The sequence below is a fragment of the Gopherus evgoodei genome, chromosome 9 (assembly GCF_007399415.2).
Source record: "Gopherus evgoodei ecotype Sinaloan lineage chromosome 9, rGopEvg1_v1.p, whole genome shotgun sequence".
NCBI lineage: Eukaryota > Metazoa > Chordata > Testudines > Testudinidae > Gopherus > Gopherus evgoodei.
Genome location: NC_044330.1, coordinates 19,793,921 through 19,813,802, shown reverse-complemented (window position 1 = coordinate 19,813,802; position 19,882 = coordinate 19,793,921). Strand labels below are relative to the sequence as shown.

General features: G+C 41.4%; 1 protein-coding gene and 1 non-coding gene across 2 annotated transcripts in view; both read right to left on the bottom strand.

Moving 5' to 3' along the window:
* The window catches only part of LOC115657624 (maltase-glucoamylase, intestinal-like), a 181,572-nt gene that overhangs the window by 123,117 nt on the left and 38,573 nt on the right, over positions 1-19,882 (bottom strand). Inside the window, exons 11-16 of the mRNA XM_030575679.1 lie at positions 17,665-17,796; positions 17,359-17,478; positions 14,464-14,577; positions 6,859-6,943; positions 2,139-2,256; positions 968-1,139 (exon numbers count right to left, since the gene is read on the bottom strand). Of these exons, the coding sequence (XP_030431539.1) occupies positions 968-1,139; positions 2,139-2,256; positions 6,859-6,943; positions 14,464-14,577; positions 17,359-17,478; positions 17,665-17,796 (741 nt within the window). The remainder of the gene's footprint in view (positions 1-967; positions 1,140-2,138; positions 2,257-6,858; positions 6,944-14,463; positions 14,578-17,358; positions 17,479-17,664; positions 17,797-19,882) is intronic.
* LOC115658141 lies at positions 9,472-9,573 on the bottom strand. The gene has a single exon (XR_004002175.1). It is a non-coding gene; the product is annotated as a U6 spliceosomal RNA (small nuclear RNA).

Here is a 19,882-nt window from a genome sequence, read left to right as displayed (position 1 = left end):
CCAAGTAGCTCTGATGGAGCCCACCTGAGTGTAAAGGGCTCAACCTTGCACATCATTTCTGAAATTTGTCCACCTTTTAAAAAAAAACACCTTCTTTTTCCTATTTCAGTGTGAAAGGTTCATCAGAAGGGACTAGCGGGAAGTTACAAGGGAAGAGAGTGGCATGATGGGGAAAGGAATGACTTGGTGTTAAATACATTAATTTGAGTATTTTTGTTTTGTACATGCACATATAGGGCTTTACTGTGCAATCTGTAGTCACATGGGTCAGCTTACAGTGAATGAAGTTGACTTGTTGTATCTAAATTGGCTATTATGATTCTCCTTCTCCCTAAACTCCATCTTGTTATCCTTAGATCACGAGATCCTTGGAGCACCACTTGTGAATGTTTGGAAAACATTAACACACAGGGGGCGCTACCATAAATAAATGATTAAGAAATAAATAACATTAAGCAATCTGCAAGATGGCAGCACAGTACAATCACAGAAATGCAAATCCTGAAGATGGAATTTGGCCATTTGATTCATTTATAAATGAGCAATCCTATTCGATTGCATTGGCAGTGGGAAAACACTGTATAATGTCAGCTCGTAGAGCTAATCACTTAAGATAAAACAATAATAAAGGGTGACAGATAGCTTGAAACATAGGACATAGTACACTCGATCACACCATAATTCCATCTAGTCAGAAACCCAGCTATGGGAGTGGCCTATACCTGATACTTCAGAGGTCATCAACAGCCCCATAAATAATCCAGCCAATTGTCTAAAGCTGTGCATGGGGGATGAGAGTTTCTTGTTTGTTTTTTCTGGACTTCTGCCAATGACTATTTATGTTTTAAAGAACAAGGTCATTATTTATATTGGTTTTGATTAGATAGCAGGCAACCATATGAAAAGATTGCATTGTTAATTCTTAATCTGTTGCTTTGAAAGGTGATGCCAAATAACTATGACATACATAAGGTATCCCAAAGAGGTTAAATTCCAGTATTCCTGGTATCGCCCATCTCAGATCATTCCATGTAGCAGCATTATCCCCTAGCCAATGTCCTGTGTATTTGCCTGATCCAGCAAAAGTAGACCTAGAAATAGTAAGGCTTCTTTTTCCAGGAAAAACAGCTTGTATAGCTCTGAAAATTAAATGAAACTGGAATTAATACCACGTAGTAAATGTACTTGAACTCTGATAGATTATCTGTTTTCCATATTGCCAATTCAAATTCATTAATTCATAAAAATAATAAGGCCCAGGGATGTTGTTTCATTTCCAGTTAGCCAGATGTATTTTAGCTGAGCTCCTGATATTCACTCTAAATAAGCTCTCTTTCTGAAACTGTTTAGCCCACTGAACTTTGGGCCAGATATTCAGTTGGAATATACTGGCTTTACTTCAGGACACTGCACCAATTTAGATCCGTTGAGGGTCCAACACGTTAACTAGTTACCAGTTTGAGTGTTTGGGAGAAAGGAAATGTTGGAACCTATAATTTTTTTAAACCCACTGCCTAGAGAAGCAGAGAACAAAGCACAGAGAGAGCTCCTCTATTCTAACACTCCACAATTCAGAACCTGTCATGCAGGAGATGTGTGAGACTTACTGGAAACTTTAGATGCAAAATGGGATGAAGTGAAGACACTTATGTACCGGGATAGTGGTCCCGTGGGCTGTGTTAGCCAGGACCAGAACCATGGTTTTATTTGCTCTTCTAACAGAAATAAACTTGATTGAAATAAATAATCTTGAAATTACACCAAGTTTGAAAATTATTCAAACACGGTTGGCAGGTCACTAGCACTTTTAAAGACAACGTAAATTTTAAGACTTTTTTTTGAGTTGAACTTTAAATAGTAATGCAAGGTCTTCCTTCCATTAACTGATTCTACAAGCCACATAGTCCACATGGCCACATAGTCCTAAATTTTTATAACAGGCTAGTGAATTTTGGTGCTTTAGCGTTGGATGCCCAGCTTCAGAAACCATAGAAGGCAGATGCTCAACAATCTCTGAAAATCAGACTCCTTTAAAGAGTTTCAAAGTGGGTACCTAAAAATCACTAATCATTTTTGCAACTTTAGGCCACATACTCTAGTGTACCTTTATGTAACAATTATTAGAAAGCAGTTCTTACTTATCAGTAGACAGAGTCATGGAATATCCATATAGACTGTGAACATCATAGTGTTTTCCCCAAGATTGCACTGCATCCATGCAAAGTGTCTTTGAATACATGAGTCCATCGAGAATACCTTTAGAAAATGATATGACAACATTGGAGTACGCATTTATTTTGAATATTTGCAATCTTTTATCTTAATACATAACAAAATGGAGGGGCACTTTTTGTTTAATATTTACATTCACCAAAGTGCTTCAAGAATGAACAATGGGTGATTGTCAATATCATATCATATGACAGTAGGTTAAGCTAGATTGAGGTACACTGGCTTTATTCATCTGTGTTTAAACTGTGGTACTTTTCTGCTTTGGAGCTCCCTATACCTCATGGCAATCAGTATGCGAACCCAGAACAATTCACTTATTACCTCTAATACTTCTATAAATTCAGCTTTTGTATCAGAGTGGAGTTTAGTGCACAATAGGGGTCGGCAACCTACCAAAAGTGGCACGTGAGCCAATTTTTGATGGCATGTGATGCAAGCTAAACCAACCAGCCTGTCGCCACTCTGAGGTTCCCTCTGCTGGTCCCTTGCCAGCTGGGGTCCCGCCGCGGGTCCCACTCACCTTGCTTCCGGTAGGAATTCCAGCACAGGTCCCCTGCCAGAGAGGATCCAGGCCTCCAGCCCTGCTCAGCCCTACCTGCTCAGCTGTCAATCTGGGGTTCCAACCACTGACCTCCTGCCAGCCGGGGTCGGGATCTCCAGCCTCGCTCAGCCTGCTTTCCTGCCTGGAGTCCCCGCAGGTCACCCCGGTTCTGCTCCTGGCCTTGGATCAGTGCTCTGCAGCCTCCCCGCTGTGCCCATTGTCCCCAGCCTGGGACATTGAGGGTTGCACATGAGGCAAGAGGGGGTGCAGCTCAGCCCCCTCATATTAAAATTGCTTTTATAAGACCACACTGCATTTGATCTTGTGCCTGCCTTCTATCGCCATTTTTTTTCCCACTGAGAGTTGAAGGGAATGTTTGACAAAATGGCAACTCCTAAGAAAGCAAAGCTAGATGTCCGATCTTTCAGCCTGCTTGGACAGACGCATTTGGATTTCTTGAAAAGAAGGACCGTGTTATTTGCGCTTTCTGTTATGAAAGTGTTTGTTGCACATCAAGTGTTCGAAGACATACTGAAATGAAGCATGAGAAAACCTTTCTTGACGAAGCAGACAAGACTGAATCAATCAAAAAGGCAGTAGTAGCCTATGAGAAGCAAAGCAATGTTTTGAAAAGCTTAAGTGTAAGTAAAAATCAGACTACAGAAGGAAGTTACAAGATTGCACAGTGCATTGCTAAAAAAGAGAAAGCCGTTTACAGATGGGAAATATATAAAAAGTTTTTCTCAGCAGTTTGGAGATTTTGTTCAATGATTTGCCAAATAAAGATACAATCATATCTAGAATATAAGAACTGCCCATCTCTGCCAGAACAGTTGAGAGACGCATAAGTGAAATGGTAGAAAACATTAAAGAAAAGCAGACAACTGCATTGAAAGACACAACAGTGTTTAGTGTTGCAGTTGCTGAGAGCGTGAATATAAATGATGTTCCACGTTTGGCAGTTGTTGCAAGACATTGTGCTGCCGGTGAAAACCAAGGGGAACTTTGTTGCCTAAAACCCCTGCATGGCACAACAAAGGAGGAAGATTTGTAAACCATTTTGAATTACGGGGAGTTGACATCAGAAAAATATTTTGCGTTTTGTCTGACAACAGATGGTGCTCCTGCCATGGTCGGAAAACATAAAGGATTTGTAAAGTTACTTGAAGATCAAACTGGCCATCCAACAGTCAAATTTCACTGTATCATCCATCAAGGAAACCTGTGGGCTAAAATTTCTAATTCAGAACTTAATAATGTGATGAATACAGTGGTGTGAATTGTGAATTTCCTTGTTGCTCGATCTGCTTTGACTCACAGACAATTTCAAGCACTTCTAGAAGAGATGGACAGTGCTTATAACGACATCCCACTTCACAACAACATTCGGTGGCTAAGTCGTGGCAAGGTTTCGGTGCACTTCGTAAACTTTTTGTTGGAAAAAGAACAAAACTACCCTGAACTGGATGATGACAAATGGCTGCGTAAGCTCACGTTTCTAACTGATATCACCACTCACCTAAACAAACTCAATCTCTGTCTCCAGTGTTATATCCCTGGGGGCACCAGTTTTAGGAAGAAATCACTGGAGAGACAGAGAGCTGTAAATCTTGAAACAGCCATTTACTGCCACACACAGAACTAACCAACAGCTACTCAGAACTGGCTGGGCTATCCCCTAATAATCTAATTCAGTTGCCATAGCAACACAAGATTCTATTACCATGACAACCAAATACACACCATCCAGAGTGCAGGGCAAACAGTTCTGGATCTTTATGAAGCCTGGAAAGCATTTGCTGTGAAACTAGCAGTTTTTTTCCAGTTCTTTCCACTACTTCCAACTCATAAAAGAGCTATTGACACGTTGCACTGTCAATGTCGATGAGACTGGAAAGTACATGCATGAACTGGAATCAGAATTTTCTGACAGATTTCAAGATTTCCAGCAATTTGGCCTAATAACTTCTTTTCTAATTAAAAGTTCAATGAAAGCGACTTGGATTTGTCTGTATTTCAGCGGATGGGTGTTGAAGATTTCGAAATGCAGCTCATTCAGTTAAAAAGCTCAGAATCAAAGTCTGTAGATCTGCGGCGCGCACTTGAAGCTACCAAGAGAGATCTTGGGGCCTCTATTCTGACCTGCTGGACGTCCCTGCCAGCGAAATTTAACTGTTTGAAGAAAATTGCGTTTGCAATGCTTTCAGCATTTGGATCCACATACCTGTGTGAACAGGTATTTTCACACTTGAAATCTGTCCTCTGTCCCTCTCGGAGTGGTTAACAACTGATCACTCAGAAGCCTGTGTGCAGCTTAAAGTATCCAAATATGTTCCAGACATTGGAAAACTCCACAAGGAAAAGCAAGGGCAAGTATCTCACCAAACTGGTAAGATCTGCATTTTAAATAAAGCTTCTGAAACATTTTAAAAACCTTGTTTACTTTACATATAACAGTAGTTTGGTTCTTTATTATAAACTTACAGAGACACCTTCTAAAAAACGTTAAAATGTATTACCAGCACGCAAAACCTTAAATTAAAATGTATAAATGAAGATTCAGCACACCACTTCTGAAAGGTTGCTGACCCCTGATATATAATCTGATTACGTTTGTCCAGGACATACAATTATTAAATATATTATCATATTTCTGTAGGTGCTATTAAATAGTAACCACCATCTCTCTTCAGAGCCATTGCCTTTCAGCACTTCTCTTACTAAATCTTGCTTTATTTTGCAGAACTGTAGCTCAGTATGGGCTTAGCTGTCACCTGGATTGCATGCCTGTGTAGGGGAGTAAGGAGGCATAAGGAGCTTCCTTATTTCCCTGCATGGGTTATTTGCTTTGCTAAATCCTGCAAAGAGAAGACCCACTGCTGAGCTACTACTCCTTCTCCAGCACAGGTGTGTGGCCTCCTCAGTACAGAGGGAGAAGTAAGCTCTCAGAGATTCAGTCTGGATCCTGCCTTGGGGTATGTCTACACTACCCGCTGGATCGATCTATCGGAGATTGATGTACTATGTCTTGCCTAGACGCGATACATCAATCCCTGAACGTGCTCCCTGTTGACTCTGGAACTCCACCAGGGCAAGAGGTGGAAGTGGAGTCCACAAGGGAGTAGTGGCTGTCAATCCCGTGCCATGAGGTCACGAAGTAAGTCAATCTAAGGTACCTCAACTTCAGCTATGCTATTCTCGTAGCTGAAGTCGCATATCTTAGATTAACACTCCACCCTACTCCCAGTGTAGACTAGGCCTTGCTCACAGAGCAGCACAGCCATGTGCTGCCCCTTGCTTCAGCTAGAGTGCAAAGTGCCAATCAGCTCTGTACAGACATTCCCTGCTCTTGGTTTCTTTCCCATTTTCCCCACCTCCTAAATACTGCACTGGAAAAATGCCCACACAGGTTACAACTGTATTTCTGATAGAGCAAAATCTTTCCACTCTTCATTAGAGCCTGTGTGATCAGAAAAAAATAAACAGATATTTTTTACTTTCAATGGAGTCTAAAATTCTGTACTAAGTACTAGATTGTGCAGCCCTTCATCACCTTGCTGACCGCTTCTTTGTACAAGCAGATGCACTGATGCCAATGGGACTACTCCAGTGAGCAATCGCTCACAAGCATGTGGAAAGATTGCACAACTTCACCCTTAATTATTGGACTAATGGATCTGGCAAGATACTGCGACAGGGTTACATAAGTTATTGCTTGATAAAACATTAGAATTCCAGTTTAGTTATGCTTACGGGCCTAAAGCTATTAATGATAAAGGAAAATCAATACTATTGCCTGACTTAATTAAAGCAATAGCAACATTTACTTTAGCAAATGCAGCTAATAATTTGAAGAATGATGAAACATTTTACTGGAAAAAAGACATTTGCCTTCAGGAGTTCTGGAAATAGTACCTAAGCTACTGAGGATAACATACTATATACTCATCTTTTCTGTCATTAGGAATGTTTAGAACATAAAACATTTAAAAGTGGTAAAAATTTCCCTCATCTCATTATAACTGATTACTTGTATCTCACACACACTTGGATTTTTGCCACATGATTAAAGACTATAGACTTACTGGGAGTGAAAGGAGGATAGTTTAAGTTGTTTTGCTGACAGCCAAGTGTTGAACCTCTTATAAAGCTGGATATTTCATTCATGTCCTGGGGGGGAAAAAGATGTAGATTATGATAGGATTTGCTTAAATATCTTTCCCTAATGAAATCCTTATATTTTATTCATCGAATTATTTAGGAAAGGAAAAAAAAAGTTTAACTAAAGTCTCACTACCTAACATATAGATAGTATAAATAGAATATTATACACATTTATCCACATAATAATATAGATCCTGATGCTGCAGAGACTTATTCATGTGACCCCTCTCAGAGTATCTTGTGCAAATGTTTATTTGCTGTTTATTTGCAGGACTGCACCCAGGATCGGTACAAAACAGTGGGTTTCAATCTTTTTTTTTTAACTTGCGGACACCTGCAAAATTTCAAATGCAAGTGAGGGTCTTTTTGAAAATCTTAGTCTGCCGAGCCCTTGAGTCTGCAGACCACAGGCTAAAAAACACTAGTATCAATGGTATGTATATATTATATTTCACTCAAGCTGTGACAGATTCAGTCCCAGAATGACACTTCATAATGCACAGTCTCTCACTAAACATTTGAAAGAATTGGGCACAAATTTACCTAAGAGGTATGAACTAAAGATATTCATAAAGAATTGTTGTTTTTTTCATGTAGTAGTATTCAGAATCAAAGCACCTCAATCTTTTTTATAAACCCAACTGTTTTGCAACATACAAAAGATAACGGGCCTGTCTCTGATATCACGTATCCTAGTATAAATACAAGGCAACGAACCTAAAGTCAAAAGTAACCCCAGTGTGAAAAATTTTATCTTATTCTATGCCATTAATTGGAGTTACACAAGTTGTAGCCAAATCAAATATTAGCATGTTGCTGTATATTAAGGAAAGGTTTCTGTGAATCATTAAATAGCAGTATGCGCAGGTTAATTCCCTTTATGTTTGTACTTTCTCTTGAGAAAAGAATAGGTCAATTTTCTGAGGCTTTATTGATTGAGCCCATCTGTCTTCCATTTATTTTCTCACCCCTGGATGTATTCAAAGAAAAGGGCTCAATTTTGTAAATCTATAAGGCCTGAATCACATCACCACTCTCTGGAAATGTTAAGGAATCTTACAAGTGAGACTTTAAATACCTTCACACATACACTTAAAAGTATATTATAAAAAAAAAGGGTCTCTTTTTCATCAATTACTCAAAAACAACATCACTTTGTTTCAAGGGATTGCAAAATGCAAAGATCTTACAGACATTGAATCATTGGGAACTGGTTCCACAACATTAAAGGAGCATCAAGCACTATAGACCAATTTATATTGGAAACAATTTGCCACCATATTAACCTTCTGCTTACTAAAAATGAATTATGGTGGTAGTCACCAGAAGATGGTGCTGTTATACATAGACTAACAAGGGTTTTATTTATTTTTTTGTTCTTGTTTTTCTTTTGTTGGGAGGAGTGGTTTGTTTTGCTTTGTTTTGACCTCATGTGCTGAGTACCTCGTGTGCAGTTTTTGAAGAAATGCTGTGAAGTTGTAAGTATTTGTGATGTCGTTTCTTGGGGGCGGGGTGGGGAGCAGTTGCTACAAGCACATGCAAGTTTGGTCTCTGACTTAATTTCTATAGAGTCACTTCTTGCGGCAGAGTTGCTTCCTCAGAACCAGAAACTGAATTTGAGCTAAAAGAGGCAGCATTTGTGTGCCCTTTCTGGACATTTTTGTTCAAGGACGAGTGGGTATATGATGTTAAATAAACCACTTACTCTAAGAAAATAGCAGATTCACAGATTTCTGCTCCATCAGAGGACTGGTCTACTATGTCCCAACAACTATTACTACTTAGCAGAGAGACTATAAATATAACACTAAATAATGAGAATCAGATCCTCCACACACACACACACACACACTGCACCCTGTGTCAAACGTTTGGTTTGCCCTCGTTTAAGCACTCCTGTACAATCAGAAAAGGGTTTTGCTCATTTTTAATATAGTATCATAGAGTAATAATCTTAGGCAGAAGTTTATGCATACCTCATAGCATAGCTCAAGCAGGGCAAATTTCAAAATTCAAATGACCCTTTCTCATTTTGAGTAGAACTTGACTCCGTCAGCTTTTGTACTGGGACTGCTCAGTGCATAAGAGAAACACTCTACTTGCAATATTGCAGGCTGGGAACCCATGGTTTTATTCACCTACCTAATAGAGCAGAGAGGGGAAAGCAGTACACCCACTAACAGAAAATGAGAGGGATGGAGCATGAGTGCGACCCATCATACTCTGAAACCCCCCAGTAACCCCTTGATGACAGCTTCACTATCTCAGTAGTTCTATTTAAATCAATGAAGCTACATGCATAAAGCTAAGGTAGAGCCTTGCACTGGTGAGCAGAATGGAATCTCACTACTCCAGGCGGTCCACTGGGGGCAGATCACAGTTTTCTCCCTTGGTGTGCTGTGAGTGTTTCACAAACTGCTATCCCCTGTGAGGGTGCAGCATTCTTCCCCCACCCATGTGGCTAGCCAGCTCCACAGGCCAGCACACTGGAGTGGAGATATGGCTCCAGCAGTTTCCTTCCCCTCCCATCTTTGGATGCATATAAACGCTTCACGAATTTGCGTGTCATTCTTGCGCAGGGGCCATGCTAATCTTCTCTGTATCATTCTAATTTTTTTAAGTATATGTGTTGATAGGCAGCTCCTTGCCTCCTCTCTTCATTCTGTGCCTGCATAAAGAGCAACCAGAATCTAGCCATGGGAACTACATCAGGCATATAAAGGGGGCAAACTGAACCCTGAGATACTTTTTGCTTCCATATATAAATCTTCATGGTGCCTTCAGCACAAGTGTTGGCTCCCTGCCATATCGTTTGAGAGAGATGAAGGGTCAGGAGGGGTATTTTGTGACTGTCTGTTAAATTCTGCAGTGTAGCTAGAGATTGTTAAAGATGTCTCTGATAATATTTCCTACAACTGGTTACTGACATGATTTTTAGTTGACATCACAGTACTGTGTTTTCATATGTATCCCTAAATACGCTACGTAAAAGGTATGCATGGAAGAAAACTGCAAATTGATACTGGAGAAACTTTACTCTGGTGGACAAATCCTTTACAGAAATTTTTTGCTCTCATGAAAAGAGCAATACAATTTATACTTGCTAACTTGACCCAAATGAGCAACAGAACCACAGAGTCAGCAAAAATAAACAAGAAAAATATATTGTCACTTAGAAACAGAAAAGGGTGGTTTTTTCAGTGGTTAAGAGCGAGTAATTTAAAATGGTAATAGTTTGGGGATTTGTTTATGTTTGCTGGATTTTTTTTTCCTGAAATTAATGTTGCTTATTAAAAAAAGAAAAAATATGGTCTCACAACCCTTTTTATTTCTAAATAACATGCCAGGGTGTGTTTATGCTGCTGTAGAGAACAGGAATCACAAATCAGCTGTTTATGAAACAGAAACATTCACCTATTCTTACACCAGCATTAGTAGTGGATTATCCGAAGCACGGCCAGTGCACGCCATGAACTATCAAAAGGCTGCCAACAGTTCCACATTCCCTCATCAGATGCAAAGTAGCAAGACAGTAGAGTGCCAAAGGGAGAAAAATAATTTTCGAAATAAAAAGTATCAAATTAAACTTGAAAGACACTAGAAACCCATGTGCATGTGCTCGTACACATGAAGTACAGCAGTTAATTCACTTTTGATGCTGCCGCTGCCACATGTTCTCTTTGGATTTGTCATGCTCAGGAGGAAGACCCTTTTCTGTCCCTCAGAAGAAAGCCTGTCCAGCGTGGTTCTCTTTCATTCTGCCTAATGGCCCTTTAATCTGAAATATTATTGGCCCCAAAACAAATGGGATTTGACTTCCCACATTGAAATGTAGTGCAATCCTTTCCTTTTCAATTTCTACCCATTCTTTTCCATTCATGCTATTCAGCAAAGCCTGATCTCTGGCAACTTTGATTTCAGTCATGCAAGTACAGTAATTTTCTAGTCATCTCAGTCTACATCTTCACTACTCACCGTATCGGCGGGTAGCAATCGATTGCTCAGGGATCGATATATCGCGTCTCATCTAGACGCGATATATCGATCCCTGCGAGTGCTTATATCGATTCCGGAACTCCACCAACCCCAACGGAGTTGCGGAGTCGACATGGGGAGCCGCGGACATCGATCCCACGCCATGAGGATGGTGAGTAATTCGATCTTAGATACTTCGACTTCAGCTACGTTATTCATGTAGCTGAAGTTGCGTATCTGAGATCGATTTTCCCCCGTAGTGTAGACCAGCCCTTAGATAATCAGAAACTATTATGCAATATACTAGAATTACGATGGTCTCAGATACTTATTTGCTATTAAACATATTTTAGGTTGTGAATTCCTGAGTCTTAGAACTTAACATGAATTGAGCTACAATGTAAGGAGAGAGTATAACAGACTTGGCAAGTCTAAGGGCCCTAAATCTAGTCGAACTCCATACAGACTGTCTGAATGAGACCTGAATAAAAACTGGGGGAGGTATACAGAACATATGCATTACTATATTTAATTAAACATATAGGCCAACATTTTCAACCCTAGAGTGCCTAAAGTTAGATTGCAATATCCATATTTAGGAACCTAAATACAAGCTGGAGCTGATTTTCAGGTCTGCTTAGCAACCCACAAATCTCACTGACCTCATTAGACGCTTTAGAGGTGTTTATCATTTTTGAAAATTGTCACTTTTGTTTACGAACCTAAATATGGATGTAGAAGCCTAAGGTTTGAAAAGTTTTGCTATGGTATTTATCTCCAGTAGACTAATCTGCGGGGGTCAAATCTGGCAAACCTTGCTCAGCTCTACGTGTCTTAAGTAAGTTGACAACTGGACCTAAACTTGCACGGATTCTGTGCTGGACGAACCCCTCCAGAGGGAGCACCAGGGTTCTCTGCTACTTTTGCCGCTCCTAATCTGAAATAGTGACTGCAGAAGGACTGAGTTGAAACCCCCTGACCTATCTGGATTTGGCATGTGTGAATTTTAGTCCTTCACTACCAACACAGGACAGCTCCACATTGTCCAATTAATCATGATATAAATAGGTTTCCAGAATTTGCCCATGGTTTATATAGGCAATTATCCCGACATACTAGCTATGGGTTTTGTCAATGGTTAATAAACTTGGCAGTGTGTTAACTCTCAGTGAATCTCCACAAATAAATACACTATTCCAGTTTGAACAACTATATCATTTGCCAGGTAGAAATTTGGCTAAAAAATGATTTGCAAGAAAATTGAAATAGCACTTGTTGATTTGGAAAATATTGATTAACCATTCTAATTTGAAATCAGAAGGGAGATTAGTCATAATTGCAATATGTCTTAGACTCTTTTCTCCGAAGCCTACTAGCTTGTTATGGGCAAGGAAGAGAAAGATTAAAATTGTTGCTTAATGTTTTATAAGAACCCACTTTCCAGTAATCCCTGCAGCTGAAAGTAACAAATATGGATAAAAGGATTTTCCTCTCTAAACAGTGGATTGACTAGCATTGCTATTCTATACTACACCCACCGACACGTTAACAGCTTGATTGCTTTTCACTTCCTTTTGCCCCTTCATTGGGTCATGCATGAAATGAGACTGTAAGCTCCTCTAAGTACCTAGCATAATTTGGGATGCTGCAATATAACTAATAGTAACTTCTGTTTGCACTCCTGCCCAGAAAACAGGATGCAGGAATGTGAAATAATGAAAGAAAGATTAAACAAATATTATTTCTGAATGTTCAAATGAAGTGAGAGTTTGTTTTGGAGCCAAAGTTTGGAGCCTGGGTCCCACATCAGTTGGAGTATTTACAAACTTGAAGTTAACACATGCTGAAGTGCTTTTGTCATAAACAGATAAGAAAAGTTAATAGCACAGAAGTACTTTATATCTCTTTGACTATAAAGGGTTAACAAGTTCAGTAAGCCTGGCTGTCACCTGACCAGAGGACCAATCAGAGGACAGGATACTTTCAAATCTTGAGGGAGGGAAGTTTTTGTGCTATGCTGTTAGTTTTGGTGGTTGTTCACTCTGGGGGCTCAGAGGGAGCAGATGTGCAACCAGGTTTCTGTCCAATACAGGCTCTTATAAGTTCAGACTAGTGAGTACTAGGTAGATAAAGCGAGTTAGGCTTATGGTTGTTTTCTTTATTTGCAAATGTGTATTTGGTTGGAAGAAGTTCAAATGTGTATTTGGCTGAAAGGAGTTCAAATTGATATTTTGCTGAAAAGATTTTAATTTGTACTTGAATACTTAGGCTGGGAGGGTGTTCCCAGTGTCTATAGCTGAAAGACCCTGTACCTATTCCATTTTAAATTTACAAAGATAATTTTTACTGTTTTTTCTTTCTTTAAATTAAAAGCTTTTCTTGTTTAAGAACCTGATTGTTTTTTTATTCTAGTGAGAACCCAGGGGACTGGGTCTGGATTCACCAGGGAATTGGTGGGGAGAAAGGAGGGAAGGGGGAGAGAGAGGCTGATTTCTCTCTGTGCCAGGATTACTTTCTCTCAGGAAGAGTCTGGGAGGGGGGAAGAGAAGGAGGGAGGAAGGTGAATTGTCCTCTCTGTTTTGTGATTCAAGGAGTTTGAATCACACAGTGATCTTCCAGGGTAACCCAGGGAGGGGAAGCCTGGGAGAGGCAACGGTGAGGGAAAGGGTTTACTTTTCTTGTGTTACGATCCAGAGGGTCTGGGTCTTGCGGGTCCCCGGGCAAGGTTTTGTGGGGACCAGAGTGTACTAGGCACTGGAATTCCTGGTTGGTGGCAGCGCTACAGGTTCTAAGCTGGTAATTGAGCTTAGAGGAATTCATGCTGGTACCCCATCTTTTGGACGCTAAGGTTCAGAGTGGGGAATTATACCATGACAGCTTTGCTGGATCAGGGTGTGTGTGTTAGAGAATTTTACTGCAGCTAAACTGGTGCCTAATATAAAAAAGGCGCATTGAAGTCAATGGAAAGATTCCCATTTGCTTCAGTAAACCTTGATTTGCTCATTCCTAGACTGAGAGAGTATAAAACACAAGTTTGGTCAGTTAAAAGTTGTTTTTCACCAGCTACCACATTTTTCACTAGAGGTGAAAATATTGTTAGCCTTGTAACACTCATAACAGCAGTTTGGAAGAGTTATTAAAAAGGGCAAGAAATCTCATTCACTCTCCCTCCTTTATTATTTTAATACTTTTTGCCAGGGTAGGGTTTTTTGTTATTGTTGTTGTTTGCAGACATTGAAGCTTCCTCTCCCATTTACACAGTTGTGAGCTAAGTCAAGTTACTTTAGATGCACCGCAACAACATCCATAAATATAAATAGACTAAATACATTGGATGAAATCCTGGCCCGATCAAAGTCCAATGGCGTCAGTGAGGCCAGGATTTCACCCAATATGTTTTATTCTCCAGCTAAAAGATTAGGAAATAAGTAGTATTTTGATTTTAGTTTTTAATAAGAAACATCCCTACAGTACAAAGAGATGAGATTGAAAAGATGTTTCATCCTAAACTCTCACTAGCTTCATATAAAAAAAAAGGATGAATGACTTACAATCCAAATCCCATCATACTTCACTTGATCATAAAAGAGCTCACATTCTTCTATCCACCAGTTGGTACATTCTGGGTTGGTGTAGTCAGGGAACACAGTCACTCCTGGCCACATCTACAGTGTAAGAAAGTAAAGAGCAATTGGTTAAACTGGCTATTCCATTAAGAAAGATTTAGCTTTATGATTTATTTCAAACATTTCCATTAGTTTCTAATAATTCTCTCCAAGACATAATTTGAACCTAGTCCCGTAAGAATCTTAGAAAACTCAGTGGAATATTTTGTTCTCCAAATGAGGTGGGGGGGAATTACACGGCAATCTTCAAAACTGTTTCAAGCTCTACATTCAATGATTAGTAGTTTGTATTGTTTTTTTGTTCAGTTATTATTTCAAAGAAGCTATAACGGATGCCGGAACTGAAGCCAAGAGTAAATGTCCTGTGTGTGCATACATTTTTTCAACTTCATTTGCCTGGCAGTCCACTTCCATTTGAAATGCACTTCTAAATAATAGTGCAAAAACTTTTGTGCCAGTTTCTGGGAGCAGCTTCCTAAGATACAATCATCAAGGATTAAGTTGGTGAGGGAGAATATTAGCATCTAAGAATATCCATGTTCTTGCATTAATTTAGATGTGGAAGTTGAGCTAATTGTTTTTCCTCACTATAATAAACCATATTCTACTTTTACTCTATGCGTGTGTAACTGCATTGACCTTAAAGAATAAGAAAGAATAAGAATAACATACATTCCAAGCACTTCAGGCCATATCGGCAAAGGTATCTGTCTAAAGGTGCAGAGAGTCACCTAGTGGTATTTTCAAAAGTGCCCAAGCAAGTTAGACATCTTTCATCGATTTCAGTGGGAGTTAGGTACCAGTCTGATTAGTCAATTTTACACCCTTAGGCAAAATTTAGACATCTGGCCCCTGAAATGAATGGCAAGAGTCCAGTGAGAACAATATTGGGTCTGACACTGTATTTTATATAACCAAGAAAACCTCACTTCAATTTTTTTTCCCGCCTTAATATTTTTAGCGTATGTATTTCACTCTCTGAATTAAAGATTTCTCCTAAAATCTCTTTCAGTTACTGTATTTTAAGGTTTGGGACCCAATCAGAACAAAAAAAAAATCAGGCTAAATCTGACATTCAGTCCTTTATTTTTCATCACACTTGTCACTAGTTTATATCACAACATTAATATTATTTACATTTTAAACAGTTAGAGGGAGGAAGTTGTTTTAATTTCCTTTGATTTTTTTCACTGATATCTGTCTTTTCATCAAAGTAATGAAAATGTTTCATAGAAATATATGAGAGTTATATGAGCCTATAACATATGAGCCTATAACATCATAACTGTTATAGGCTCATGTAAATGCTTAGTTAGGTATTTTAAATGTGATTCATCAGCCCAACTGCTTCAAACAGCTCTCAGAATTACTAGGGTCTGCAATATAAATACCTATTGAGGGAGTTTTTAAAACCAGATTATCAACTTGATAGAATGTAATTGTACATATATCAAGTAAATAGTTATGCAGGCAATTTAAAAAATGCATATTCTTTTTTGTGAGAGAGGCTAACAACTGCAAAGGTTTGTTGTATTATTATTTCTTTAGACTATTTAAAATATGTTGACATGCCTAATGTAGTTGATTTAGTTGCTTAACATTGACTTAAAGCAAAAAAATTAATGAGTTGGAACCATCAAGTTGTGCACACAATTGGCTCAGTCTTCAGTTGCCCTAAGCATGAGCTTTAGGCAAATTGGAGGAAGAGGCAAAGATGATTCTAAATGACTTTTCCACATTCCCTGATCCTGGGGCTTACCAGAGCACAAATTAGAGCAGCCACAGGGTTCTTCTACCTCAAGTTTATTGGAATGGTCCCCTGGAGATCATTCTGCCAGCATAGGGATGCCCCTTTCTACCCTGACACCGCCTTCCTATACCTCCTCACCACTGAAGAAAAGCAAGCAGATGGATTAAAGCAGACTAACTGGGGGTTTACTCATGCCGGGTGAGAGGCTTATGTACCAACACATTCCTATCAACGTTACCCCGGGTACTACTAAACTCCCACCCTACCTTAGTACCTCCACTTGTTGGGTCTGTCTTTAAACTCGCATCCCTATCCTGCATGTATGTATGTTTACTCATGTGTGGTTCTGCTGGAGAATATGGTCACATGGGGACTAATTATCAGCCTGTTGAATAGAAAGAATCAAAGTTACTTCAACAGGCTTTGAATTAGATAAACCTCTAATTGAATAAAAGTTTGGAGCATTAGACTATAAACTCTTCAGAACAAACCCCTGCTTCATACTAATCTTCATACAGCTTCTAGCACTTTGGAGCCCTGATCTGCATGGGACTTCTAGGTGGTTCTGCCTAAACTAATCCACAGTAACAATAAACTGCATTCAACGAGTCCAGAATGAATCTGACCTTGTTATTTACTTTCCAATTTTCATCATCTTTAAGTCAAAGTCATTTTTGAGTTATACAAGTACAAATAAGCAATTTAAATGGTTAAACATTATGTGGGAGATTTTCAAAGGCATAGAATGGAAGTCAGGTGTCCGAATACCATTGAACAATCAACAGGAGCTGGCTGTCAAACTGTCCTTTGTGCCTCAGAAAAATCTCCCCATATCTCATTGTTTCCCTTTTAACACCTAACAGCGTAAATATGTCTTTAAAAAAATCAGTAAAAATGAATACCTTTTACATTCTTAGATACAGCTTTATAAAACAATTTCCGTGAACATCTAATTTTACTGAAAATTTAAAAAATGGAGTTTATAACAAACACAGTGACCCAACCTTATCTGCTGTGACAACACATAGTACAGATATAGGCTGTTGCAATTTCCATAAGTAGCTAGTTACCTCTCCAATGAGTTCTGTTAGTCCATCTGATTCATTTACCCACACTTTCTTTTTCATTCCTCTATCATAGGAATGATATGGAGTATTATTAAGGCGAGGGGAGTTTGCAATGGCAGGATCCTAAGAAAAATAAACACAAGAGAGAGTTGGGAAGCTCTTCCATTTTTCTGAAGCATGGCAGAATTAAGCAATAGATATATACACTACATACAATCTACCCCAAAATATTATAAACAATTATTATATACAAGTAATTCTGATAGCAACATTTCAGCGGTAAAGTGAAATAGTTAATTAGTTCATTACCAGTATAATAATATATTTTTGTCCGTGGTTATGCAGGTCCACAGCAAAGTTAGGAAGATCCTTAAATTTCACTTCGTCATAAGTAAAGTCTTTTTTTTCCTCCATATAGTCAATATCAGTGTATTGAATTTCCTGAAAGATAGCATAGTTTATTTTGTACATTAGAAACAATAGGCTGGGGCCCTGAGTATTTTGATATGATTATGTTCTGTTTACTCTGGAGCAAACTTATTTGTGTTATTTTATTATAGATAGACAGTAAGAACTTACGATAATTTTCATACTAACTGTGAAGCAGCACAGAGATCATGTAAACTATGAAATTTATTGCAGAGATTTTCAAAGGCATAAATGGCAGTTCTTCTTCGAGTGATTGCTCACATCCATTCCAGGTAGGTGTGCGCGCCGCGCGTGCACGTTCGTCGGAAACTTTTTTTACCCTAGCAACTCCAGTGGGCCGGCAGGTCGCCCCCTAGAGTGGCGCCGCCATGGCGCTCTATATATACCCCTGCCGGCCCGCCCGCTCCTCAGTTCCTTCTTACCGCCGTGTCGGTCGTTGGAACTGTGGAGCGCGGCTTAGCTGTCCTCCACGTCCCTAGCTCTCCTAGTTCTCTATCGTTTATCTATCGTTCATCTCTAGTTCCATTATAGTTGTTAATTAGTTTGTTAAGTAGATAGTTTAGTTAAATAGTTGTTAAGTAGTTCTTCGCCGGGGGCTTAGCCCTTCCCGGCACCCGGCGTCAGGCTCATGCCTGTTTCACCGGGCTTCAAGCAGTGTGCGGCCTGCAAGAAGCCCATGCCTACCAGCGATCCCCACGAAGCGTGCCTGAAGTGCCTCGGGGAATCGCACAGATCCGACAAGTGCCGCATCTGTAAGGCTTTTAAGCCGAGGACAAAGAAGGAGAGGGATCAGAGGCTCCGAACTCTCCTAATGGAGGCGGCACTTGACCCGTCGGCTTCGCAGGCCGTGGTATCGGCACTGGCACCGGATCGCTCCGGCACCGAGAAGACTCCTCGGCACCGACCCTCTCCGGCACTGGAATCAGAGCCAAGGCCGTCGAAGTCTGATACTCCGGCCAGGCAGACCCGGCTTGAGCGCCCGGCCTCGACATCGGCCGCGGCGCCGCCGGCACCGTCAGCACCGTTGACTCCGGGCCCGGCGGGTCCGTTGAGTCCGGTGCCGCCGAGCTCCCCCATGAGATCTGGGGTTGAGGTAGTGGTCCCATCCACACCGGAGACCTTCGCCTCGGCTCGGGACCTTATTGCCCTGACTGAGCCCACTCGGCTGCCACCCCCGGTACCTCCGGTGCGGGTTGTGTCCAGAGGCAAGCCCATGATGTCGGCGCCGCCCAGAGACAGTCGTTCGCCATCCAGGTCCCGACGTCTTGGGCGCTCCAGATCCCGACGCCGCTCGCAGTCCCGGCACCGCTCCCCTCAGCGGTACCGGTCGCACTCGCGGCAACGGTCGGCATCGAGGCGGTCGCGGTCAGGCTCCAGTCGGCGACACCGGCACCGCGACTCCAGGAGCAGGTCCCGACGCTACTCGCCGCACCGGTCGACCTCCCGGCACCGAGCTGGTGGCAGGTCCCGGTCTCGGTCGACCTCCCGGCGCCGAGCTGGTGGTAGGTCCCGGTCGACCTCCCGGCACCGAGCTGGTGGCAGGTCCCGGTACCGAAGCGGCGCCCGGTACCGATCAGGATCCTGGCACCGTGACAGATCCCGGTCCCGGCACCGATATGACTCCCGGCACCGGTCCCCGGCACCGAGACGATCCTCCGTGCCGGCCCGCGCAGACCCTTACCATCCGGGGTCGGCCCCACCGTGGCCCTCGAGACAGCCGTCCGTATCCTCCCAGACGGACAGCGGGTATGCGCTGGGCACCGACCGGCAGGCGGCGCTGTTCGGTGATCCGCCGCTGCAAGACCAAGGCCCACAACAGTGGGGATTCTGGACACCCTGGGCATACCATCAGGCCCAGGGCCCCCAGCAGCTCCCTGCTAGACTGGCGACTGCGGAGCGTAGGGCCCCTGAAGCCTCCTTGTCTCGCCCCCCTCCCTCCCCGGAAGGGGAGGAAGGGTCCAAACAGCAGGACTCCGCTGCGGCTCCGGAGGCAGAGGCGAGGGCTGAGGAAGACCCTCAGTTAGACACTCTCGTGCCTGGGGTCTCATCATCCTCCTCCCCGGATGAGGCGGTGGCGGGTACCTCCTCCAACAGTCCC